We start from the raw sequence: 27,122 nt of genomic DNA on the forward strand, positions 1-27,122 counted from the left end.
CTTGCCAATTCCTTTGAAGAAATCCAACATATATTCCACAAGACATTTGGGTGCTTAGCCCTGAAGATGTCTTAGGGCAGCCAGTCATAGGAAGAAAAGGATCTAGAATTGACAGAGGAGGGAAATTGCATGCCTACTTGAGTGAAGTCCATCCTCCGAGCCTCAACTCAGTGGGAGTTATACCTACAAGGAGGGAGGTGGGCAGGAAGGAGAAACAAACTGCACTTTCTCCCTTTTTGGATCCCTGGGGCCTAAGCCTGGTTGCTGAGAGAACAGACTGATTTAAGAGGAGTGGCCTATGTGCTTTTGGAGTGACTAGAGTCTGTTAGAACGATTCAGATGTCAATCATGTGTTAAAACTTGGGAATTTTTACCTAAAATCCTGATTAATGAGATGTTCTGGCAACTCTAGATCCTCATTCATGCATGGAGCAGTTGGCTGGAGCTGAGCAGCCATAGTTTACTGTATATGAGCTCCCCCGTTCCCCACTGTTCCTGGGAGAAGGACCTCACTTCACCTCATTACAATGCCTAGGCTGTGTGCATATTTGAATTTTTAATCTTGTCAGGAACTTTGGGATTTAATATTAATGTAATTTCAGGCTGGGGGACACCAGGGAATATTGGTATTGAACAAAAGTAATTTATGCAAGCCCAGGTATGAGGACCAGATTTCCATTCCAAAAAACCAGGAGATAGTGTGAAAGGTGGCTTCATAAATTTTACATTAAATATATCATCATTGCCAGTGCTTGCTCTGGATCACTGCTAGATTGAGTCACTGCTAGAGTGTGTCACTGGGAAGCTTTGTTAAAAAACTTAAATGATGAAAAATCCATTATCTTTATTATGAATAAGAGAGACCATCTTACAGTCATAATCTGGAGGCCTTTGGGTAATGGAGAAACAAACAGATATGAGAAACTTGAATTTCAGTGTTTTGTGCACTTAGAAATATCTTAACTAAGAAAAACTCCCCATATATAACAGACTGAGAAAGAACTTACTTGTGGTTTTTTGTGAAATCACTAAAAAATAAGCAAAAAGAAATCCATGTCATTTTTCTGAAACAGAAAAAGCATAGCATCATCTAATACATTTCTCAGGTGTCTATCAGGGAAGGGTTTGTGAAAGGATCAGGAGGAAGCATCTTAGACAACCTTACAGGTTAGTTGCAATGCAAATTTAAATGTATGATTCATTAAGCAGCGAGGTGATGAAGTTAAAGGCAGGGTTTTCCTCAAAGGCCCTCTTCATTTATTGGACCTGAACAACTTTAGATAAGGTCCTAGGTAAAGAGCACTGGTTCCTTCTGTTTCATTTGAATAGCATTATAATCTTGAAAGGGGCACTTTCCATCTGAACCTCATTACAAACTTCATTTTTCTCTGTCTCTCAAAAAAAATTCTGCTTATTTCTGTCATTTCATAATCTTCAGTTTGTTGCTGATAATTGCTAACTTAGTCCTTGTTTAAATTAGCATGATTATCCTTTTCTAAAATTATAATGTAGGGGACTAAGGATCATAAGTAAGAGATGTAAGAGAGGAAAGAAAAACTCAAATCTCTTAACAGAACAAAGTCCCTTAGACTTTGAAGGAGACCAAAGAGAATCCAAGCAGAGAAACAGATATAATACTTACTTATGGGTTGCAAGGGTACACCTGAAAAAACAAATTAGAGATAAGTGGATGATTTGGTTCCTTGTAGGGAGGCATAATTGTTGTAGGGAAGGGAGAAGGTTGGTAAGGGAGATAGCTCTGGGTTCAAATTGCTGTTCTATGCTATATTCTAGGGAAAGTATGTGGACTGTTTTCTCGTCTCTTAAAAAGAGGTCAGTGGAGTTACTTTAAGGATTAAATGGGATAATGCAGTTAGAGCACCTACATAGTTCTCCTTACATGGGAGACCAAAGTAAACGTGAGTTTGAAATTAAGTAAATGTCAGTTTCCTTCACAGTGGGAAGCTGGCAGAGTACAAGGCAAAGGAAACTGAAAGGCAGGAGTCTCAGGTTCCTGCACAAAAAGGGTTGGAAATGAGCACGGCAGGGAAGGTTCTCCAGGCCTTGTAGAAAAACACAACAATGACTAGAGAAAACTGTAGAAAAACAAATTCAACTTACCGCTGGACATCGAAGGCGGGCCAGCTGGAAAAGAAAAGGAAAAACACCTGAGCTACCTTTTTCTCCTATTCGGAGAGTTCCTTCTTGCTAGGCCAGTATAAGAGGGAATTTTTTCTCCTTTGGTCTTTATTTTTAATGTAAATCAGAAGGCTTTGAACTTTCAAAAAACATCATTAAAAGCTTCATAGAATTTTGATATTGGGAATAGAAGTGGCTGAGGAAGCATATACCCAAAGCCCAGAAATCCTGATACTGCCAGGAAAAGAAGACACCCCAAAACCCCTCAGTGGAGGAATCATGGACAGACTTACTGATGGCGTGAGGAGGCGGTCCAGCTGGAAAACAAAACAGAGAAACTTGTTATCCTCTTTTCTTTTCTTCCCCATTTAATTTTTTCTTCAATTTGTGGAATCCCTTGTAATGTAATTTGTAACTGCTGGGAAATTTCCCCTTTTACCCTTTATTTTAAATATAAGTCAGTGGAATTTCATTCCCCCCACCCCACACACAAAGTCAGTAAAAAGCTGCGAGAATTATGGGTAATGGAGAAGCAAGAGGTCAAGGGAATACAAACTTCAAGACCCTGAAATCCCACTGTGGTCAGATAAAGGTTCTTACACTCACTAGAGTCCGTAAAACAAAGAATACAATGCTGCAGAGAATACAATGAACACAAAGACTTACTGATTGCTTGTGGAGGGTATCCCCCTGAAAAAGAAAAAAAAGCAGAGAGATTTCTTATTTCCTCCCATATTCTAGTAATATAGCTTTTGGAAAAGTTTTTCCCATCAGCAGTATTTGAACTTTTCCAGAAACTTAATCATAGGCTGGTAGAATGCTGCATAACAGACAACAAAAGACTTAGAAAATAGGAATTTCAAGTTCCCATATTTTCCCAGATGTTACCGGATTTTGATAAGCTGGCAGCAGAGAAATAAGTAACTTATAAAATTGTTAGTCTAGATGAACAAGCTGGCAAACAAATATTATCTAACATCTTTTCTCTCCCATTCGTATTTTCCCATCTGTAAGAAAAATCACCTTATCGACAATCTTTAGAACCATGGAGAAACTCTCAGCCCCCCTCCCACCCCACTCTTTAATATTTATGTGGGTCACGGAATCTTCTAGAGACTTCTTAACAATCCAGCAGAATTCTGAGTAATGGAAAAATAAGGGTGAAGGAAAAAGGTACTGTTTTGATCCCAACATGGATGGATAAAGTTTGGCTCAGGAAGGTCTGTCAAACATTGCCAAGACTTAAGATCCATCATAAAGAGAGACAGTCAAACTTACCGAAGGATCCCGGAGCTGAAAAGACAAAGCGAGAAATCAGTGGGGGCAGGCTGGTGAAAGACGATCTAGTTTTCTTGCTACGCTAAGAGGGAATATCAGAAATGACAATGGAGGGAGCATTTCATTCTCCCAGGGCACTGTAGTGCGCTGTGCTGGGATTGACCTAGCCCGGGCCATACCCTGGGGAATTCTGCTCCCCACCCCCCACCCCAGCTTAGTCTGGGAGGCTCCAGGAAACAGGTGATTTAGCTCTTTCCTTTGCTGTGACTGCAGTGCTTGAAATCCTGTACCGGACTGTAATGTCAAACTCGATTGCGTCGCCTTCCTTCTCCCTATCGCTGCCGTCCGGTGCAAGCTTACCACCATTAATACAGATCCTGCCTCCCTCGCCACGTTACCATCAACTTAGGGCAGTTTCCCCTGATACCTATTTCAGGTTAATCAGTGGGGTTAGCAGTTTCCTCAATTCATTCATTCTGTGGGGACAGTCTGATAGGGGCATAACCAACAGAGACTGAGAGACGGAGGGTTCTACACCCGCAAACCTAAAGTAAGCAGGGTGGGAAAGAGTCCCAGATCCGCAGGAGGCCAGAGGCAACCAGCGTGGAACAAGCACGGAACTTACGGGTCATTTCTGAAGTTTCAGCTGGTAGAAGAAAGAAAGAAAGAAAAAAATCAGTGATTGTAGAACAAAGAGAACTTATTTTTCCCAGGATGGGTTAACAACCGATAACCGCGGGGAGGACGCAAGAAGCTCTGAAACCTGCGTGCTGGCTGAGTGCAGGCTGTGGCTTTCAGCGCGCGCCCGCTTACGGCAGCGACACGCTTGTACTTCTGTGTCCTCGGGTCATTCCTATTTTCTTTCGTCTTTTTCCTGCCTAAACTTTTAATTGATTTGAAAAGTCTTTTTCCCCATTCCTTCTCTTTACTAGGCCTGTTTGAAACCACTAATTTTTGCTTAAAGATTTAATCAACGCATTTTGCACTTTTTCCAAATCCCCTGAAATTTAGGGTAAAGCGAGGAAGGAATAAAAATAGCAACATAAATTTCATTTGTAATTACTGTGTTTGGTGTTCTTTTTTTTTTTTTTTTTTTTTTTTTTGCATGCTGTATGGTGGGGGTCACATTTTATTCTTTTTCCATGTGAGTATCCCGGTATTGCAGCACCATTTGTTGAATTTTTGTTTTTTGGGGGCGGGTGGGGGTGGGGGCTGGGGAGTGCATGGACTGGGAATCCAACTCAGGACTCCCACAGGGCAGGAGAGAATTCTACCACTGAACTACCCTTGCACCCCCTCATTTACACATTACTATGTTTTTAAGTTTTGGCACATAGGAGCAAGAGAGTTCATTTAAGCAGGGGAGAAAAGAAGGGGAAGGGGAATCCATGACGCATATAGATTCCCTGGTATAAAGGTTGGTGGACAGGATGAGATCCTTCCCGTAGCTACAGTGTGGTTCTGTGAGGTGGGCTGGTTTATGTTTTCCCACCTTTTTTTGTTGTTATGCTGTATGGCGGGATCACAGTTCATTCTTTTTCCATGTGTGTATCCCGTTATTGCAGCACCCTTTGTTGAATGTTTTCTTTGTTTGCTTGTTCTGGGAAGTGCACGGGCTGGGAATTGAATCCGGGTCTCCGGCATGGCAGGTGAGACTTCTACCACTGAACTACCCATGCCCCTCCCCTATTTTTCCACTTTTAAGAATTATGAGAACTTCCAAGTCTGTAGGTATTGACAATAATTAAGAGTACTGCAAGAGGCAGCCTCGGTAAGGGGATAGTTAATTAATACTGGCTCTTATGCCTTCACAACAAGACTGTTTTTAGAACCAGCATTTATGGCAGCCAACATCTGGGTTTAGTGATCATGCTATGATTGCCTGCCCTCACCACATTTTGAGATCCCTTTCCCAGTGTATCTTGTAGGACTGTAAACTCCATCAAACCAGAGGCCACATCTCTGCCTCTTATTCAAGACTTTATTCCTAGTGCTCAGTTTATTTTCTGATATGTGGTAGGAGTTGTTAGTTGGAGAATGTTTGAATACACCTGACTTGCCTTCTGGTAATTCCCACCTGCCTGCTTTAAAATTTGGAATGCTATCACTTCTTAATTTTCAGACTCAGGTTTTCCCACGACCCCAGGTTGGTTGTGAAACCCTAGATTTAGACACTGGTTTTGCCTTAGCTGGTCACTATGTGAAGTACTCCTGTACTGTTCTCCACTTGTGGTTTATATAGTTGTCCAATATTTCTGCCAATTCTGTAACTGCAGCCCAACTGCTATCACCAGGAGCTGTGTCTCTGTGTGTATCTGTGTGTGTGTATGTTTGTTTGTGTCTCTATGTCTCGAGGGCTGTTTGGAAATAAGGGGTAGGATAACAAAGTAGAAGATGGGAAGAGGAAAGAGAAAGGTCTTGGGAGAGAAGGCTGAAGTACCCAGGGTAAATCAGACTCTAATCTAGTAGTTTTCCCTGGTAGACTTCTCTTAGGAAATGGGTAAGAACTTGGTCTGTTTATATTTTATTATCTTCTGCCTTTATTTTTAAAGTTTGCTTTCCTTTTCTCATCTTCTCCACACTGTCTCCGTTATATCTGAGTAAGCCCTTTATAACCTACTAACAACTTGAAAAATGGAAAACTACCTTATTAATCCTTCCTTGTTACTTTAGAGATTTTTTTCTATACTGTTATATGAGCCATCAGGACCATTACTGGGAAGTTTTTCTTACTTTTTTTCTTTAAAAAATGCTGGAGAATTCTAGTTAGATGGAAAACAGTGAAGCATGAAAACCTGTGTAAAACGACTGTTTTATGGCAATAGACACAGTTAGGATAGTGACCCAGTACCCAAGACTAGAAGATGAAAGAACAGAGGAGAGATAAAAGAACAGACAAGGGGCTTACCACTGGTTCCAGTATATTGTACTAAAAATAGAAACAAATACACAAATTATTGTAGTTGTTGAACATAAAGAAAACACACTTACCATTTATGCTTCCCAAAGAAGAGCAGAGAAAATGGATTTTCCCAGTAATTACTAATTTCTAATCTTCAACTACTGAGATTAATGTTGTTTTTTTTTTTTTTTTTATTGCACTGCTGCTGTGCTACAGCCTCTCCATGAGAATTAGATTTTTGTCTAGGAGACTGGTAGCTTGTTTTATTAGAAGAATAACTACATCTTGTCTTTCATTATAGTTGCCTGAGGTAAAATTCTTAATTGCCTTCCTTTCCCTCCACCTTCTCCTATCCTTTTTCACCTCAAACCACTCTTGTTTCGGTCTCTCAAACATCTTTTTGTCTTCTTGCTCATTTCTTACTTTCTCCCCCAAGTTCTCTCTATTGGTCTTTTATTTACATTACTGACAAACTGACTACTGACAAACCATTATCTCTATTAGAAAAATATTGTGCTGCCTATTACAAATATTAAGGCACAGGGATTTCCATTTTCTAAAATATTGTTGGCTGTTCAGAATGATCCCCAAGATATGGGGAAAGAAAGGTCTGAGAATCATGATTCTTAGCCTCTTTAAGCCAGAAATGTACATAGTTGGAGCCAATAAATGTCCTTCAGATATAGTAGGTAGCTACTAGGAATGAGTTGACACATATCCAGGCAACTTACCAATAGGTCCAGGAGTTTGAACTGAAAAAGAAAGTCAAATTGGCATATTAGTAAGGTTGTTTGGCCGAAGAATACTTTTTTTTCTTTTTCTTTTTTTAAACCTTTTTTATTGCATAGTATAGCATACATACAAAGCAAAGAAATAAAAAAACAATAATTTTCAAAGCACTCTTCAACAGGTAGTTACAGGACAGATTCCAGAGTTTGTCATGGGCTATGAAGAATATCTTTTTTTTCCACTAATTTTATTCTAAGGAGGAGAATGGATGCAGTGCAGGGAAGGAAGAAGGATATCAGTAATGAGATTACTAAGGAGAATGCATCCGACTATGTTAACTACAGAGCAAAATGAATATCATTTACAGCAATATTTTAGCTTGAGGTTAGAATTTCTCTAGGATTCCTGTCAACCTCAGACATGGGAGAAAAGATAAACTGCGTACTTTTTTTTTTCCCTGATGGTAACAATAGAAGATAATGGTTTCTCAGGCCCCTGTGCTAAAATCTTTATTTTAGTATTTTAGACTAGTATGTTTCAGGGATAGGCTAATATTTGGGTAGGAGGTGCTATCCGGTTTCAGCTTCTCAATAACCTTCCAGCTTCTAGGGGATGACAGAATGATGACTGCTTCTTTGACAGTGGCTTTCGCGCTGTGGGCAAAGGGTCAGCAAAACTTTCCATTTTTAATGAGAATTGGACATTCCGTGGATTTCCCAGCTCTGAGGCCCTGGTGACGTGCACTGAGGGAGGCTAGAGCAACTGTCACTTGGTAACATACCTTACGTAAGAATGATCCTGGGTGAGTAAACTGCACCTGAATTGGGAGAACTAACATGCTGGGAAGCCCTAACAGCTTTGTGCTTCCCTAAATGCAGGGACCCAAGTGTCTAGGCATGCTCTCTATGGAACTCCTATAGACTATGTGTATGGAGTTCTTACAGGGGATTTTGGCTCCAGAAGGACAAGCGGGGCTTCTAAGCCAGGGCAGCTCCTACACTCTGCTGATGGGAGGCCAAAGAGGTTACTTCAGTGTGGCTGTGTGGCTATCTGCAGTGACCTCTGCAAGGGCTATGGCCACAGAAGAGGGCTGCCTGGTGCTGGGCTGCTGCAAGCTGCGCTTCCTGCCTTAATCCCTTCTGAGTAGACTGATGCCAGGTGAGGCCTGGGGAGACTCTTGTGAGGCTTCCTGGTTAGTTGAAGCCAAAATGATTCCCCTTCCTTCTTCCTTCCTGGGGGCATCACAATGCCTTTCTTCCCCACAGCCTTTCATTTCATGGCACTAGTGATGGGAAGTGTCCCAGTTCTGATCTATAAGCCCCAAACCTTGAAGTCTGAATTTTTTTTTCTGTATAAAAAATACTAGAAGGGGGCGGGCCACGGTGGCTCAGTGGCAGAGTTCTCGCCTGCCATGCCAGTGACCCAGGTTTGTTTCCTGGTGCCTGCTCATGTGAAAAAAAAAAAAAAAAAAATATATATATATATATATATATATATATATATATATATAGAGAGAGAGAGAGAGAGAGAGAGAGAGAGAGAGAGAGAGTTGGCCAGATCCAGAAGTCCTGGGCTATGAGCTGTAGCCAAGCTAGAAATTTGGGTACTTTGCAATGTAGTTTATTATTTGCTTTGACTGCATCTAGGACAAGGTGTATGTGATCTGAAGCAGGACTTCCTAGGAAACCTGCCTTTTTGAACAGGCCATTAAATCCTTGGATAGATGTTCACTTTCATTTTTTCTACCTTTTCTTCCCATTTTCCTGCTATTAATTTGTAATTTCTTGTCCCCTTCCTTTCCTTCCCTTTCTCAGCTTGTTCATTTCTTCTTTTTTCCTCTTAATTCACTTCATATTTCTCCTTCCTCCTTTCTTCATACTTTTGTTCTTTTAATTTTTTCCCCCATTCTCTGTTTTTTGAATCTTTGTGTTGCCACCTATTTTCCTACCCTCTTTTTCTCACTTCCTCTCCCTGTAGGCCTATGAATTCCAACTTCAGATGTTAATTTTATTCATTGCTAAATAACTCATTATAGCATCCAAAAATGGTAGAGGAGAGAACTCAACTAGGAGTTAGAAAAACTACAGACCTATCTTATTCTTAATGCCCCCCCCCATTTTATTGTTTTGAGAAAGAACTCCCAAGTCATAGTTTCCTCATCTCTAAAAATAAGTATAATACCTGCCTTACCCATCTCTCTTGCGATGTTGTACAGACCCAAAAAATAATGCACACGAGTGTTAGAAAAACTATAAGACAGAATAGTAATCACTCAGAGAATATGTCTAGGTACAGTGTAGAATTGAGAAAAGAAACAAGAGTCACTAGGGCTAAGAGATTTAAAATGGAGCTCAGAGGACATTTAGGGGGTTATTTTTATGCAAATCTCAGCCAGATATCACAAAATATGCAAAGCTTCAAGCAGCAATGTTCCTCAAAACGGTAAGGAGAGCTGGACACCATAAACACACCACAAGGTAAAGAATCAGTAAACTATCTAAACTGAAGGAGACATTTGGAGCACCCCAAATAACCATCAATCACAAACAACTTAAGTAATTTTTTTTTTTTAAAAAAGCCTTGTCTGGAAGCACCAAGGTTGAACACAATTTGGGTTACTGCCTGAACCTGTGCTGTCTCCATTGCACTTCTAAGTGTGGCTTGCCTTGCAGCTCAGTTTGTTATTTCTCAGTCCACAGATTCACTCATTCTCTCAGATGAATATAGGAGACCTCTCAAATCACATTTCTTTAGTTCTATAATTTAAAATTTTAAAAGTATTCCATTTTGTTATGAATGCTATAATCTAGCACATGAGCTGTAACTTTTTGTAGACAGGCAGTTCTCAGTTATAGGTGTTTAATTATGAACACTACTATTCGAAAATCAAATGGGGAAAGTTGTTAGAAGTTGATGAAAATAGAATGAACCTATCTTGGAGGAGGGAACTTTTCAGAGCAACTTGAAATGATAAACTTAAATGTGTGTTATTTCACAAAGTGACCATATCCTAATAATGAAGAAATTACTTGCACAGAAAACCAGAAGTTTAGGTGCTGTGTTCTAAATCTTTATTACATACTGGATCTAAACAGCTAGATTTCATAGCTTAGAGAGAAAACAGCTCAGAAAGGACTATCCCTAGGAGGGATATTCTTTCACTTTGCATTTCAGCTTCATAATTAATATCTTTTTGTTGCAGAACCTGGGCGAATTGAACCTATAGGAACTCTGGGTGGGATAAAAAGGTAGCGGAAGCACTTGATCTTTGAGTCTGTGGGCAGGAATCATTGAAACAAAAATAGGTTGATGTTCTAAGCATCATAATGGGCAAAAGGCATTATAGTTAAGATTTAGGTGACTTACCAATGGTTTTTTGAGAGAGTCCTACAAAAAAAAAAAAAAAAAAGAAAAAGAAAGAAAAGAAATCAGTAGATGCTTTCAGGCTCAGGCCCTAGGAAGAATGTGTGCCACTAAACTTGGGGGTCAGCTGCAGTTGGCTAGGGATGCTGTTGACTTCTTGCCAGGAGTCCACAACCAGCTGGTCCATGTATGGACCTCCCCATCCCATGGCTTTGCTGAGAGCATAAGTACTAAAGGTGCTAAGTAGATCACCCTTTTACTCCATTTCTTCCCTTGAAGAGGATGGGAAAAAGTCTCCATTAAAACTTTACTTTCTTCCTTTCCCTCATAATTTCACTTTCCTCATCTCACTCTATTTGGAAAGATCCTTGGTGTGAGAAGCTACTGGAAACCTCCTTCAAGGGTCTGTTCTCCATTTTTGATTTGTGTTTATTACCAGAATGTACATTTTCTGGCCAGAGTTCTATATGCTCCCCTGTGCTATATATTTCTCATTTAAGATAAACACTGAGTGATTTGATGACCTACTGAAATGCTAGGTAGAAGAAAACCAAGAGACCAAAAAGATGTGGACCACAAACGCCTAAAATCTCAATTTGGGAACCAGGGAAAGGTCCCTAAGACACTGCAGGAAACTTACTGATAGGTCCCGTAGCTCCAGCTGAAAAAGAGAGATTAAGATATCTCAGTATGCTTCACCACTGTGAAGAGAACACGCTATTCCCTTACACTCACCCCAGTACGCATTCTAGAGGGAGTGAGTGCTATAAATGGAAACCCTGGGAAAATCACGGGTAGCTTGTGTGACAAGCCTGTGGCAGCCTCCCTGTTTTGCAATCTAGGAGACTTACGGGAAGGGAAGTTTCCCTTGATTTCAGTGATGGTTGAGAACCTTTGAAGGATCATGAAAGATTTACTCCATATTAATTGGTAAAGCCTTTATTTGTCCCCTTACTCTTCTTTTCTTATTCTTTTAGGAAAATTAGGTTTGAAAAGTTTACCCTCCCTTGCTGACAGGTAATTAATTTTGGTTGCTACTACAAGGACATTTTTCTTTTGCTTTCTGTTTCCTTATGTTAGCCTGTGGGGTTGCAGGCTCCCCACTTCAGGACTCTTTGGAAACTGGATAATGGGAATTCTAGGGAGTTGAGAAACATGGTGTTAAGAAACACCAGAGAACAGAGCAGAGAAGGCCCCAAGACCTTGTAAGTGAGGACTCAAAGGAACTAGAGTGGAGACACAAACTTGATACTTACGAATAGGGGCTGAGAACTGCACTGAAATATAAAAAGGAGACAAATCAGTGTGGTTTATATTAACAGAATTCGCATGTCACTGTTATTCTTTCTGAAAAACTCATAAAGATACTCAACCAGAGGGCGAACAACTACTGCAGGTTGGCAGATATTTCAGCATTAACAGGCTTATTCTTTTGCCTTCTCCTGTTTTGTTCATAGGTCTTCCCGCAGTTTAGAATGAATCTGAATAGTTGTTTCAATTATTTTAATCATCATTTGGAATTTTTTTTTCTTTTTACTTGTCACTATCTTAAATATGAATTATTATTCTTTCTCTTGTCTTCAGTTCAATCACAATTTAGGATATTTTGTCTGATGTCTTGGGGAGGAGGAGGTGCCAGGAGATTTTAATGCAATTGAGAAGCGTGAGTCAGAAAGCTGCTGGTGCAACAATGTAACAATGTAACAGCCAGTGTAACAATGTAACAGCCAGTGTGACTTGAGTGCCCCCAACCCTGAACCCTGCAGAAGGCCAAAAAGTGTCAGAATTAGGAAATAGAAAAGGAACTCACTTATGGGTCCGATAGCTCCAGCTAAAATATAGGAAAAACAAAACAGAACAAGTGAGAATTGTACTTTGGCATAGGAAAATACATTTTGCATATAAATTCTTTCTGGGAACACCTCAGAAATATAGACAACAGGAGTAAATTTGTCACTTCAAGTTAGATTAATATTTCTGGTCCCAGCTTGGGTGACCCCAGCTACTGCTGGTGTTTGGCAGCTGAAGCTGCAGGGATGCAGCTGTCAGGATTGGAAAAATGTAAAGCATTTGAGAATTAAAGCACAGAAAAAAAACTTACTGATCGCTCCTGCAGTGCCAGCTAAAATACAAACACATACAAGTCTGATCATTTTAGGCAATTTCAGATTAAGCATTTACTACATTATAGAGTTACATGGAAGGTGGCAGGAAGTTAAGGCTGTATCTTCCCCCTTTTCCCTTATTTTTCTTGTTCTCAAATTTCATTATCTGCATGATGTCAGTCCTTCTAAAAGTTAAACAATTTCACCCAACTCTAGAATTTTTATTTCACCTTCTGTTTTTATTGATTCTTTATTAGCAGAGTTTCCATTGTGCTAAATGAAAAAAATCATCAGTTACTTAGGGGGTTCCTGTGTACAGCCTTAATTTCCTGACATTTGATAAAGAAAAAAGGAAACAGCAAAATAGAGTCTTTCTTCTCTTCTCCATCTTTTTTGCCTCCTGCTTCTCCACCCCCTCTCCTCTTAACAGTTGGCACTTTCTAGGAGATCATAAAAAAAAAACTGAGTTGAGAAACAGGGAAAACTTACATAAAGGTTCTGAAGCTGCTTTTGAACATTTTGGTTCACCTATAATGAAAATCAACAAATATAATTGCACTTACATTTAGACTATCAGAGGGCATAGATCCTATTCCCTCTTTCCCAGGTACCAGTATAATAGTTTTGAGGTTAAAACTCTGAGTTCCAGCTTTGCTATCGTCTAGCTCTATGAATAATAATTTTAATTTTTAAATTGCAAATTCAATTTTTAAAATTAATTTTCATTTTGAGCACTAGTTTTCTCATCTTTAAAAATGGATATTGTAGGGCAGTGCATTGGTGGCTCAGCAGGCAGAATTCTTGCCTGCCATACTGGAGACCCAGGTTCGATTCCCAGTGCCTGCCCATGCCAAAAAAAAAAAAGATATTGTTTCTTCTCTCTCATAGCAGGGCTGCAGGGAAAATCAGGCTTAATAATGGATGGGAAAGATGAAAATACTTTTTGAAATGTTATGGAGAGAAATGTTTAGTGACTACAAAGGAATGAATCTATTCTGCAAAGTAATGAGTCTTCGCTACATTTAAGATATTCTGCTTTATTTACCTTTTCTCCTTCCTTCTCTACCTTTTCCTCTTATTCCCTAATGTCATTTAAAAAGTTTTGAATGTAATGATACAGCATTATAACGATCATTTCATTGTGTATTTTGGCTTGTCAATCTGTGAGATTTTTCACTTTAAAAAACAACTGTCGGGCAGGCCACAGTGGCTTAGCAGGTAAGAATGCTTCCCTGCCATGCCCGAGGACCCGGGTTCGATTCCCAGTGCCTGCCCATGTGAAAAAACAAACAAACAAACAAAAAAAAACAACTGTCTTTTTGAGTCTGCTTATACTTTAGTTATGCCCTGGGAAGGTCCAGTTAGGGCTTCAGTAGGCTGCAACTGTGGTTTCTGCCTTGAGAAGTTACCAATCTTGTTTTAAGATGCCAGAAGGTTCTTTACTGAAACAAACTGGTTTATGAAATGAATTAATTTTCCCATGGGATTTCCAAGGTTTGCTATATGTGAAATTATGACTTGGACTTTTTAGAATTTATTTGGCCTCTCATTTTCCTCTTTTAAGAATTTTCACTGAAATTCTCCTTCTCCTTTTCTTTCCTCCCCATGTCTTTCCTCTTCTACTTGTCTAACTCATTTTTTCCTTCTGTATTCATTTTTCTTCTTTGCGGAAGTTTGTTTTTTTCATGACTGGAGCATAATTAAAAAAAATTTATTTAGTTGGGAAACTTTTCATGAGTTGAACATTTTGCTTGCCTTTCTTTTACATAGTTGAATAAAGATTTCTTTGCTTGTATATTTATGACTCTGTTTTTGGTTGTTTGGGGGCAGGGAGACGATAGCTTTTCACAGAAATAATAAAACCTATCCCAGCACTTGAGAAGGGATATTAGTTTGAGGTATTAACTTCACTGTTCATTGCTTTATAACCTCAAGTGATTAAGCACTGAACAGTCAGCTTCTTAAGAAAGTGCAGTAACATACTCCCACACTCCTACCACCAAATAAAGATGATTTTAAAAGGACAAATCCTATTTACTTAAGATTTTTAAGATTTAAGAATATAAACCTATAGTAGGGATGACAAATAAATTTGAATTTATACACTAATTTTGATCAACTAGTAGCCACTGCTTGCAGGTAAGAAGAATTCTGGGTTGCATCTGGCCTTAGAAAGAAAAAGTGCTACACTTTTTCTTGCCTGTGTCTGCTACAGGCAAGAACTTGAGCAGAAGGAATGCATGTCATATATTTTCCATTCCTGACCTAAAGTAATACAGAATAATGAATGGGGAGAAAGGAAATTTTTAAGCCGAGAGTTTTGTGGCCTTGCCCAGCTGAAGACAATAAACAGGACATGTTGACTTTCAGAGTTGAGAAGCAGATTTAAAAAAATAATAATAATTATAAGACTTGGGCATCCTGGCAAAAGACCAAGGATTGTGTGTTCTTGCATCAAGGGCACAGTTCTATGGATAGTCTTCCTAACGAGAAAATCAGAATTAGTTCTCTTAGAGAGCACCAAATTTTCCATATTGGACCAAAAAATCTGGTATCTTTGCAGGAGTCACAAATGCAGTCACCTTCAGGGGTGCAGCAGTTCTCACGAATATGTGAATCTGCCAGTTATAATGTAGTAGGTTATTGGATATCTGAGAACTGCATGTCCCATGTAGAAGCATTCAAATGAAAACTGAATTAATGCTGTGCTGGGCAAACAAAACTCATCTGCAGGGCTGGTGGGTTTGGAACCTCTGCTTTGAAATAGAAAGCATCTAAACGAGCACCCCACAAACTTCAGCAGGGCACTGTGAGATTGTAAGACAGCATCATTTGGACAGGGGTCTGGGTTGGGACAGGCCAAGTGAGTCCCTTTCTTCTCGTTGTTTTAAGCATAGCAATGGGGTTGGATCACATTTATTTAAAAGTTCAGAAAATTGTTCAGATTGAGAAGCACCTGGGAGTTGTGGTATTTCTTATGGAAAATCTTGAAATGGATATTTTATTTCACTTTTAGATGAGAGACAATTTTACTAATAGGAAATAGTATCATATTGTACACCATAAAACATAAAATTCAATGTGAAAATTTTTACTGCAAGCACATACACAGTTCAGAAAAACAAAATGATCTAACCAGGATTATTTGCTTTTGAAATTTGACATGCCATTTCCCCCTATTTTCCTCACTTTTCTGTTCCTTATCCCTCTCTCAATTTTGTCTTCACCTAGAAAATTTGTTTTGCTTTGACAATCAATTAATATCAGTTCCAAGAGACTGATTTAAACTTGGGCACCCCAATTTTCCTCCCTTCTTTGTTCATTTTCTCTGGCTTGTCTCACTTCTCTCTTCCTCCATCTATTTGATTACTTTTCATTATTTTTGGAGATTAGTTATAGAGTTGATTTAAAAACTTGTGAAAGATTAAAAACTTGCCTAAGTTCAAACAGTTGGTAAGTAGAGAGCTGAGATGCAATTTCAGACACAGCCTCATTCCCAAGCCTGCACATGTAACTGCCTCTCTATAGTTAAAATACTTTAGGTAACAAGCAAAATTATTTAAAAAATGGTTTTTAGTGGGTTTTATTAAAGTACTTTCAATTCAAGAAGAAAGCATATATTTTGGATAATAGGGGTGAGGAATAAGTTTTTCACAAGCCCACAGCCCAGTGAACACCCTAATTTCCTGCTTTGGGGGTGGGATAAGTGTGAGAGGGACACAGGGCCAAGGAAGGATCTGTTTGAGATAGAAGAAAGTCAAACCTGTTCTATAGGAGAAGGAATTCTTAAGGAAAAGGAAGCAATATAAGGAGAAATTTTAAAGATGCAGGAGAGAAAAGCTAGCTATATGACTGCTGACGAAAGGAGGCAGGAGGGGATCAGATCACAAATGTGATGGAGGAAATACTTTAAATCAAGGAGGGGGGGAGGGATAATGATGGGCATGTCATCAGTAAGATGGCTGATAATGGGAAATAGTCATGAACTTTAAGCCCTGTCACCCTGACGTGGTAGGAAACAGAGTAAGTTAAGAAGTCCTCTGTCTCTATAGCCTTAACTTTTCCAAAAGTTCTCTTCACCATCTTGCCTTAACAATACTTGTTTTAAGAACACTGTCTCTTGCAGCCCTCTTAGCAACGACTATTTTTCCTCCACTATCCCACGTAGCACAGGGCCTAGATTTAGTTAAATGTTATCCTTGGTCCCCAATGCTGTTTCCAAACAAGTTTTCCTGCTATAGAAATACTTTTACCCTTTATGTGATGTCTTTGTCTCCTTTGCCTCTCTATCTCTGGCAAAATGGCAAACCCCCTACGTGTCTCTGAAGCAAATGAGACTTTACTCTGTACACCCCTTCCCAAACATGTCCTTACTACGATTATATACCAATAATCCTGATTATTCCTTCTCATCCTTTAGCTCTTGGATCACTGTCTTCTCTTCCACCACGTCTGTCATCAGTGTGAGAGGCTTCTATATCCATAAATGTGATGCATCCAATACCTTGGCCTCTCTGTTTTTTGGCCTCCTCAGCTTCATCCAATTGTTCCTCTGACCCAATACTGTCATTCACACCTTTGGATATTCCTGGGATCTTGTCATATCTAATAACAGCATCATTTCCATTTTAGGAATTCTACTCTCTGACCATGCCTTCTAGTTTTACTGTTCATTTCCTCTAGTGACCCTCTTCCCCATCCCCAGCTCTCTACCAACATCATAAGAATGACTGATCCATTAATCTACCATTAAAACTTTCTAATCACTCCTTCCCATGTTCTCATTTCCCTCCTTATCTGCTTATCCACATCATAACAATTTCCCTGCTAAAGCCTAATGCCTTCATCTCCTTTGGCTTTTTCTTCCTTTGCCTTTTGTTCCCTGGCAAAACTGCATACATACCTCCTATGAGTCTCTCTCTTGGTCAAACTCCAACCTTGGTTGAACTCAAATATGGCCTTAGAGATAAATTCAGTGGGTACCCACCACTGCCAGGAAATCTTTCACATTCTTGTAGTGAATTCACTTTTCTATACCCTCTGAGATGACTTTCCCACTTTTTCTTTTCTCAAATTTTCAATATCCCATCCCCAGCACACTTTCTGTTGATAACCTTGACTCATGCTCATTGAGAAAGTAGATGCAAAACCTCCTCATATTACCATGTCTCCTGCCCCCAAATGTTCCTTTCCTCTCATTTCAGTAAGCAATGTCCCTGCCCTCATCTAAGGCTCTGGATTATTCTTTTCTCTGTTGGTGGGGAGTTTCTCCTCTCTCTTGGATTGCAACCATTAATACCAAATGTGCCTGAATAACATCCATTTTAAAAATCCTTTTTTGATCTTATATCCTCTCTAGATACTTCCCTACTTCTCTGCTCTTATTGCAGCAAACCCTCTGAAGAGGTCCAGTACCCTATGCCATAAAAACTTTCCCTGTGCTTCTTGTTATGTTGACTATCTTTCAAACTTTTTAGTCTATTTTAATATTTTATGGTGGTAAAATATACATAACATAAAATTGACCCTTTTAATCATTTTGAAGTGTACAATTCAGTGGCATTAAGTTCATAGAGTTTAAATGGGGAATTACACTAGTTTCCAGATAAAACAGTCATGCTCTCTTGGCCATAGCAGTTGTGGCCCATTGAGCTATTTCCTTTTTGGAGGATTTCCATGTCAATCCTACCCCATATGGATCCCTAGAAAGTTTGCAGGAAAACTAGAAGATCTGAATTTATTATCTAGCACATTTTAACTTGGAGGTATTTTTCTTTTTTTTTTTGAAGTAAAATCTTCTTCCCAGGGCTTAACTAGATGAAAACAGAGCAAAAACTAAATAAAATCTGTTTGGATTGGGAAAATATAATAAAATATTGAGCCTGATCATTTTTCAAGGATACCCTTTAAGAATCATGTATATTATAACACAGCTTTTATATGGATGGAGTTATGGCACAGTATTGGACTGGCAAAATAATCCCAAAATTTAGATGGATTCACATTGTAAGATTTTCAAACTATATTTTAAAAATTGAGGTTATTACACATATATTCACAATTTCCTAATTTTCTTGAAACAGACCTCTTACTTAAAAAATATTTTGAATTGGAAATTAAATACATTTAATGATATGCTCAGGGTTGTGGAAAAAGCGCAGGACTTAGAATCAAAAGATTGGAGTTTAGAACTTCAGTTTTACCTTGTGCTATATATATGCCCTTCAGCAAGTCATTTTCGTGAAATTCTGTTTTCTCATCTGTAATACCTGTAAAAATGGTGCAATAAACATGAGTTTCTTTAGTTACAACTTTCCCACATATTCCCAAATCTCATTCACCACCCTATTCAAACTCCTCTTTTCTCTTCCATCCTATTCCAAAGTTAGTTTTAAAAGATATGCATATATATATATTTATATATTGCTGAAGCTGCTTTAGCTAAAACTATTTTAATTTTCTCTTTATTCTTGTGTTAATTGGTGGGCTTTTCATTTTCCAAAGTTCTCATCAATTTTAGATTAAATGCTTAAAGATGGGGAAGGAAGGGAAGCCCAGGGACAAGAGACTCAGCAGAGTTAGGGAGTGTTCCTTAGCTCTGTGACATACGAAAAAAATTGGAATTAGGAATAGAAAAGGAATTTACCTTTCTGTTCTAAAAATAGACACAAACAAAAAAGTTCATGAGGTTGTTTTCCTCAAAAATACACATTTCTTTCCCCCCACCCCCCACCCCAGGGGTGTATTAGAACAAGCAGCCTCTGGGAGCACCGAACCCCGAGATCCAGCTGTCTCTCTGTGAGTCAGGGGACCAGGCATCTCTCCCATTCTGCCAGCCAGACTTGGTGACACCTCTAGAAAAGGCATGTTGTTTCATGGCTTTGTTATTCTTAGGAGACAGGTGTTACATTTGTCTCTCATTCTGTATCATCTCCATTCTTGTCTCACTTTCTTATCTACTCCTTGGTCTCTTCCTTATTCACTCTCTTTTTCTCCTAATCTTCCTTTGGAAAACCGAGTCTATTTCTTGCTGTTATGCCATTATAACAAGCCACTGGAAAATTTCATTTGCTTTCTGTACTTTTGGCTAGTTAGTGAGTTTTCTGGGTAAGGTGGAACAAAGAAATCAAAGAAAGCTAAACCATACACTTCTGCCTCGATGGAAGAAGTCTGGGCAGTTTAGGAAAATGTCCTCTGGGTTAAATAGGACAAATGTCAACAGATTGAAGAAAAGAAAAGGAACTTACCAATACTTGATCGAGACAGTGCTAAAACAAAACAAAATAAAAATAAGATCTATATTTCCCAAGGAGAGCTTCAAATCCATAAACACTCTATTGGAAGAGATTGTGGGAAGGGGGACAGCAAAGGGATCCTGGGTTGCAGCCAGTCTTTTATTAGCAGCTGCAATGCAATGTGGCAGGCAGGTGGATATCCGTTTATGAATTGCTATTCGGTAATACATTTCTGACATTTGTATATTTCCTCTTGTGGCTTACAAGATCTATGCAACCTGTCTTTTGATTTCTTTTAGTAGAGAATAAAGGTCTTTTTTGGAGACCACTAATTTCCGAGTCCAGAGGCACTTTTCTGGCTCCATTTCTTTCTTCCTTTTTTAATTCTGCGGCCCTTGTTTCCTTCTCTGTCTCCTTTCCTCTTCCTTCTCATCCTCTCTCTCTGATTTTTTTCTTTGAAAGAGTTTCCTACACCAGAGTAATACTACATAGCTGCTTCAATAGGGAATAACGAGAGCAAAACTAGGAAGTACCCACTCTTAGGTGAAGAGTCGAGGTGGGGAAAGGGACTTGCTACCAAGATGGACTATGCAGACTCAGGTACTCCTCCTTCTCCCCTGGTCACTTTAAATTGGATATAATTGTTTTTGAAAGTTTAAAAATGTGGAGATGAGCTTGAAAACTAGAAAAAGAAGTCTCCAAGAATCATATATCAAGAGGCAACCATAACCTTAAAGTCACCATGGAAATTACAAAATATTTAAACTGAAGGTCAAGGAAAACACTATAAATACAAACTGTGAGATGGAGTTTCAGGAGCACTTAGGTGGAACTTTATAGTTTTAAATACTTATATTAGAAAATAAGAAATTCTGAAAATTAAAATTAAAATTTAGTGGGCTAGAAAAAGAAAAAAAATAAAGTGAAATAGGAAACAAAGAACAAGTAGAGAGTCACAAAACCAAAGTTGAATCTTTAATAGATTAATGAATAATAATAATTCTGTTATGAATGATCAAAGAAAGAAGGCAAAGCCAGTGATAATAAGATAAGAATGAAAGGATAAGCATGATAATAGGATAAGAATTTCCAAAGAATGGAAATAGGATATATCTGTAGAGTAAATCATTTTTAAAATCACAAAATTAATTTATGCCAATAAATACAGAGAATGCATTTATTAAAATTCATTCAATGCTCATTCTGAAGATTTTTGTTAGCAAACCAGAAATAAAAAGGAATTTTGCTACCCCAAATGGGAACTGAGTAATGGAAGCAAGTATCACCATTGACAGAGAAGCCAGAGACATTTCTGGTACAAGAATAGCCAGGCACCGGAAAGGATGCCTGCAATTATTGCTGATATTGACAACAAGCTGGATATTTTGGGCAGAACAATAAATAATAAAAAATATATAGTTAAGAGTACAATTATAGAAATGTTCTTTCATCACTTGCAACAGATGCTCCACACTAAGGTAAGGTGTTAATAGTAAGGTGATAAAAATAGTGGGAACTCTGTATTTTATGGATGAATTATCTGTAACCCTACAAATTTTCTCATTTAAAAATCGCAATGGAAAAGAAAGAAATAAAAAGTTTTAAGAGTTGGAAAAAAACATGAAAAATGGTCAGATTTTGAGAGGTTTCCACATTAGAATCCAAGAAAATCTATAAATTATTACAACTTCTAAGAGCTCAACAAGGTGTCTAGATACAAAATCAACTCTCAAAATACAGCATACAACTTCTTTCCAGCAATAAACATTCATCAAAACTAATAGAAAAAAAAGATACCATGCACAACAGGAACAAAGAGAAATACGTGCATAGGAATTAATCTAACAAGAAATATGCAAGACTTCTATGGAGAAAATTATTGAACATGATTGAAAGGCATTTAAGAAAATTTGAAGACATAAGGCATAGGAAAACTAGATTTTGTAAATCGATCTACAAACTCAATGAAAAGCCAGTGAAATTCTAATGAGGTTTTTATGAAACTTGAAGAATTAATTCTAAAATTCTACTGTAAGAGTAAAGGTCCAAGAATAGCCAGAGCATTTCTTTAAAAAAAAAGAACAAGGATAGAGAATGTGTCCTTCCTGATAATGTTATAAAGCTTTAATAATAGAAGCAATTAGTGTTGGTTCGGTGAAAGAGAAAAGATCACTGGAATGGAAGAGAAAAACCTTGGGAAAAATCAAGCATTTAAGATGAAGATGGCATTAAAAATCAGTAAAGAATTCACCAGTCAAGAAATCCAAGTGGAAAAAATGGTTTTCCATACAAGAAGAAAATTAGATCCCTACTTTATACATTTTACAAACAAAATAAAACAAAACAATAATTCCATTTCGATTACAGTCCTATGTATGGAAAGAAAATCTTTATTAAAAGAAAGTAAAGGATAACCTTTTTCTGATACCCAGATAAAAATCTACTATAAAGCACAAATAAGCAATAGTCAATAAACTGGAAATGTGCATAAATTGCTCATGTGTTCATATACAAGGTGATTCATTGCTTTCACTTCAGGGTATGCATACTGGAGAAATTGTTTTCCATTTACTTAAGGACATTCTTTGCTGAATTATTTGTGAAATCAGGAATTGGAAACATTGAGAGTACATCAGTAGGGGAAATAATAGAAATACTGTATATTTATAAGTTGGTATAATATTAAGCATGTAAAAAGAATGACCTGATTTCTATGTATCTCAAAATTATGATGTTTGGGGGGGAAGCAAGTTGTGATGATATCTTCAGAATGAGGCATTTTAGGAATTAAAAAAACAACATATAAACCAAAGCAGGGTGTTTTGGTTGGAATGCTTGCCTTTCCAGTGGGAGACCTGGGTTTGATTCCCAGACCACACACCTCTCTCCCCCCACCCCAAATCTATGCATTGTTCAGCAATATGAAGATTAGAATAATATGTAAAAATAGCCTAAAGATTCATAATCAATTTATGTCTTTGGGAAGAGGAAAGTGAATTGGGTCTAGGGATGGGGACAAACAAGGTTTTAGCACTTTCTGTAATTCTACAAATATGGCAAAGAATTACCAGTTGTCAAGTGTTGATTATTTTTTGTTCTTTACTTTTAAAACTACTTTGAAAGAAAGAAAAATAAATTTAGAAATGATAGGGATTGCAAACCGGATGATAACAGATTTGAAAGACAACTACGAAGGACTTACCTAGGGAGTTGACTGATGGAGCTAAAACACAAAGACAAACACGAGGTGAATTATCAGACTGTGGAGCCCTAAGCTTTGGATATCAGCACCAATCATTGTGATCCCGTCTCAGGAGCTCAGGTCCAGGGAGGCCTGATGACCAGACTGTAGAGACTGGAGGACATTCCCACAAGCTATGCCTTTTCCTTTCAATCTCTATAAAGGGTTGAAATCTTTCAGTAGACAGATGTTATTCCTATAGAACTTCGTGGCATCCACTTTTCCCTGCCCTCATCCATCCCACCCTTCTCTCTTTTTTTCTCTTCTTCCTGCTCTACTTCTGTCACTATAACTTACCTTCTGATTCACTAAAACTTTCCTCAATCTTTTCCTTTCCTCCATCTTAGTTTGGAACCTTGTTTGTTGCCAACAGACTGTTATAAACCAGCACCGGGAGACCTTATCTGTTATTTAATCTTCATATGAAGTAATAGGATCTCTCTTTCTTCAAAGCATTTACAATCTAGGGAAATGTTTCTAATGGAAAGTTCTTGTTGAAAAGCAAGAGAATACTTACTGTAACCTCCTCTGGATTCCTCTAAAAACACACAAATCAAACAAAGAAAAATCAGTTTGGCTTTTCTACTTCTGTGGTTTCACTATTATTAGAGTTTCCTGGTTGTAAATGTTTTAGTTTGCTAATGCTGTCAGAATGCGATATACAGAAATGGGTTGCTTTTATAAAGAGGATTTGTTGAGTTACAAGTTTACAGTCTGAATGTCATGAAAATGTCCAAACTGAAGTATCCAGGAAAGATAACTTGACTTAAAAAAGGCCAGTGGCATTTGGAACACCTCTGTCAGTTGGGAAGGCACATGGCTGCTATCTGCTGGCCCATTGACTTTTAATTTTAAACAGCTTCCTGGGGATGTTTTTGTTTTGCATCTCCAAATACCTCTGTGCTGGTGCTGAGGTTTGCCAACATGGTTCTTTATTAAAGGACTCCAATTAAGGGATTAAGACTCACCTTGAATGGGTGGAGATGCATCTCCATGGAAACCACCTAATCAAAAGGTCCCACCCTGAACAACAGGTCTGCCTCCACAGGACTGGTGTAGGGAAAAGATCATTGCTTTTCTTGGGTACATAATAGTTTCAAACTGGCACAGTGATCAACACCTTTAACTATCCAAACGTGTGAGAAACTGGAGGCAAAAATCTCTTCAGGGCATAATTTATGAGTTATATGACATGTAAAAGGAGGCATAGGTTAACTAAGGGAATGCATGTATAGTGCGAATAAATAACCTATGTATGGAAACATTGAAACAGAAGAATATGTTGTAAAATAAGGAGAGGGAATGATAACATATTTACTCAGCTGATTGAGATTTCAAGTTCAATGAAGATACGGCAAATTATAATGTATAACTATGCATAAGTGTATAGTGATTAGATATGTATCCTATGCCCTGAAATTTGTTTCTTTGTGATGTCATGGAAACCGACTTTCTAAAAGATATGGAGATGATAAAGGAAATTACACAAAAAAACAAGTCATGGTATCATTATATTTTCATGAACGTATAAAACTAAGTAGCAATACTGACATACTTAGTTGACCTAAATTATGTTGCACGGCAATATCATTTGATATTTTACAAACATATAAATAGTTAAGATCTACCCAGAAATATAAAGGCGATGTGTATTTTGTCCCCTCACCTCCTTTTCTGAAAACAAGTACTTTCCATACTTGGCTGTCACCATGATGGGAATTAAACCCAAAATACATAAAATCTCTCTGTTTTACACTAATATTACTGGTTTCTCACAATTCTTTGGGAGTTTTAAAAATGGAAAATATTAAGATATGGGTGAACACCTTCATGTGCTGTATTATTGCCTAAAATTTGTAGTATTAAAAATAAACTCAGTAAATTCAATTTTTGAATTAATTACCATGGCAACTTTAACATATGTGATATATTTAAATTAATCTTTAAGTACATAAACTTCATGACTCTAAACTAACAAAACAACTTCACCTAATATTGTTCTGTCCAAAGATCTCTGTAATGTCAAGCTGGCCAGAAAATTTATATTTCTTTGTCCAGGAGGGATGGAAGGAAATACCAGTAGAGCTTGGGAACTTAGAAATTTAAAATGATTGAGATTTATAGGGATGATTTGGCTTTACAAATTTTAAATTACTGGTTATTCACACAACAATAAAGTATTTACGGATTCAGTTTCCCCCAAGAATTACGGGAAACAGAACAGAAAGAAGCTAGGATTGCAGATTGTACACTAAAGATCTACAGCTAGGAAATTAATAATTATGATATTACTAAATTGTCTAAGAATAAACTAACACCATGAAATCTGGAGTCAGACAATTCTAAATTCATATCCAGATTGAGCCTCTGGCAAGCCTGGCTTGGGCAAGTCACTGACATTATTCAGCATAGATTTCTCTTCTCTAGATCAGGGATAAAAATGTGTCGTAAATTAACTGATTTATCTGAGAACTGATTATTAAGGAGCAACCTGCCTGTGGTGAGGAGAGTAGACAGGGGCAAGAGGAGAAGCAAGGAGAGCGGTTAGGAGGCTGCTGCAGTAGGTCAGGCCAGAGACGGTGCTTGGGGCTGACTGTCACAGAGAGGGTGGTGACAAGGGGTTTGAGTTGGAATATAATTTGAAAATATCAGTGATAGGGTTTGGATGAAGAGCGTAACAGAAGGGAGTTGAACATGATTCAGAGTTCTATAGCCTGAGCAATTGACTGGGCAAATGCAAGTGCCAGCGTCTGTGTGCAGGAGGGACTGGGACTTGGCTTTTGGACATGTTCCGAGTGAGTCGTCTCTCACGTACCTGTGGGACTGGTCGGGCATAGTGGTGAGAATGGTTTACTCAATGAACAAAGGTGACTGGGGACTGAAGTCCCTAACACTTTCTCTGGTGTGGGGTTGCACCCGTCAGGAGGAAGGACGACTTGCTCTAATTCATGCCAAAGCAGCCTGGAGGCTTGGTCAGCCAGGGGCTGATATGGGGGCGATTTATTTTTGTGTGACTGTTGTAAACAAAGGGCTGTTTGCAGGATAATAAATTTAGCTTAGCACTTAGCTGGTACTGAGTGCATATTAATCCTCGTTTCCTATTGTGTAGAGTTTAATTTAGTCTATCAGTCTGTGTACCCTTAAATTCTTCACATTAAGGCAGCTTCTTGCGCTGGTTAAATGTGGTGTTCTAACAGTACCATAACTAGCTGTTATTGAGGAGTTCAGTTTAATAATAGTAATAGACAGTAGCAGCAGTTTTGGGTGACCTTGGCCTTTCATTCTACAGGCCATACCCTAACGGAATGAATTTTCAGAGATATATTTCTCCGTTTAACATTTGTATGAAGCAAAGCACACAAGTAGTTAGCTGAAACTAACGGAGTAGTAGTTTCTCAGGTGTGAGATGTTGTATTTCCCTTGAGTACTCAGATGAATGCTCTTAACTGATGAGATGGTGGATAGAGAGGGATTGGAGAACAGTGAGAAGGAGGCACCTGACAGTGCAAAGGTGAATATTTAAGAACGTTTCTCAGGATCTTCTATAAACTACTTTGATTTCTTGTCTCTGCCTTGTTGGGTTTTACAGTTCCTTGCGTTATGGCAAAGAGAAACACTGATTTTCCTTTAATTTTACCATAATTACTAAATAAACTTACCTTGATCATCATATGAAGCATCTAGAAGATGAAGAAAAAATATAATATTCTTAATTCCTGACAAACAGATTTTTGTTTTAATTTCCTAACAAATATCTAATTTATTTACCACTTTCTGCTGAATATGGACGTCGAAATCCTAAAGAAAAGATGATAACATAATGAGATTCTACGTTTATGGCATCTTATGCATACATTTTTTTTTTTTTTGTTAGATGAAAATCTGTTTACCTCTTCCTCTTTTAGATTTTCGAGAGGAACTTTCTGGGAAAGAAAAAAAACAATTGAAGTTTGCCAACAACTAATAAGAGGTAAGTTTCAATATCAGCCTAACCTCAGTTACTAAGAGCTTTTGTTGCATTCTTTGATGCTTCCATTTGCTTTGGTTTCCATTTCAGAAAAGAAAGAGGGACGAAGGGGGTGCCATGCCCCTTGGCTTCTCATTCTGGTTGGCTGTGTCAGATGAATCAT

At 38.1% G+C, this 27,122-nt stretch overlaps 1 protein-coding gene across 1 annotated transcript in view; it reads right to left on the reverse strand.

Annotated features, from left to right (window-relative positions):
* TSBP1 (testis expressed basic protein 1) overlaps positions 1 to 27,122 on the reverse strand; it is a 72,450-nt gene that overhangs the window by 39,903 nt on the left and 5,425 nt on the right. The window contains 22 exon segments of the mRNA XM_077159406.1: positions 1,008 to 1,028; positions 1,643 to 1,663; positions 2,122 to 2,145; positions 2,433 to 2,456; positions 2,806 to 2,829; positions 3,418 to 3,432; positions 4,043 to 4,063; positions 6,326 to 6,346; positions 7,051 to 7,071; positions 10,415 to 10,435; positions 11,052 to 11,072; positions 11,668 to 11,688; positions 12,222 to 12,242; positions 12,513 to 12,533; positions 13,006 to 13,044; positions 18,720 to 18,785; positions 19,764 to 19,784; positions 22,954 to 22,974; positions 23,510 to 23,530; positions 26,652 to 26,672; positions 26,761 to 26,790; positions 26,883 to 26,915. Of these exon segments, the coding sequence (XP_077015521.1) occupies positions 1,008 to 1,028; positions 1,643 to 1,663; positions 2,122 to 2,145; positions 2,433 to 2,456; positions 2,806 to 2,829; positions 3,418 to 3,432; positions 4,043 to 4,063; positions 6,326 to 6,346; positions 7,051 to 7,071; positions 10,415 to 10,435; positions 11,052 to 11,072; positions 11,668 to 11,688; positions 12,222 to 12,242; positions 12,513 to 12,533; positions 13,006 to 13,044; positions 18,720 to 18,785; positions 19,764 to 19,784; positions 22,954 to 22,974; positions 23,510 to 23,530; positions 26,652 to 26,672; positions 26,761 to 26,790; positions 26,883 to 26,915 (549 nt within the window).

This window comes from Tamandua tetradactyla, chromosome 5, assembly GCF_023851605.1.
Source record: "Tamandua tetradactyla isolate mTamTet1 chromosome 5, mTamTet1.pri, whole genome shotgun sequence".
NCBI lineage: Eukaryota > Metazoa > Chordata > Mammalia > Pilosa > Myrmecophagidae > Tamandua > Tamandua tetradactyla.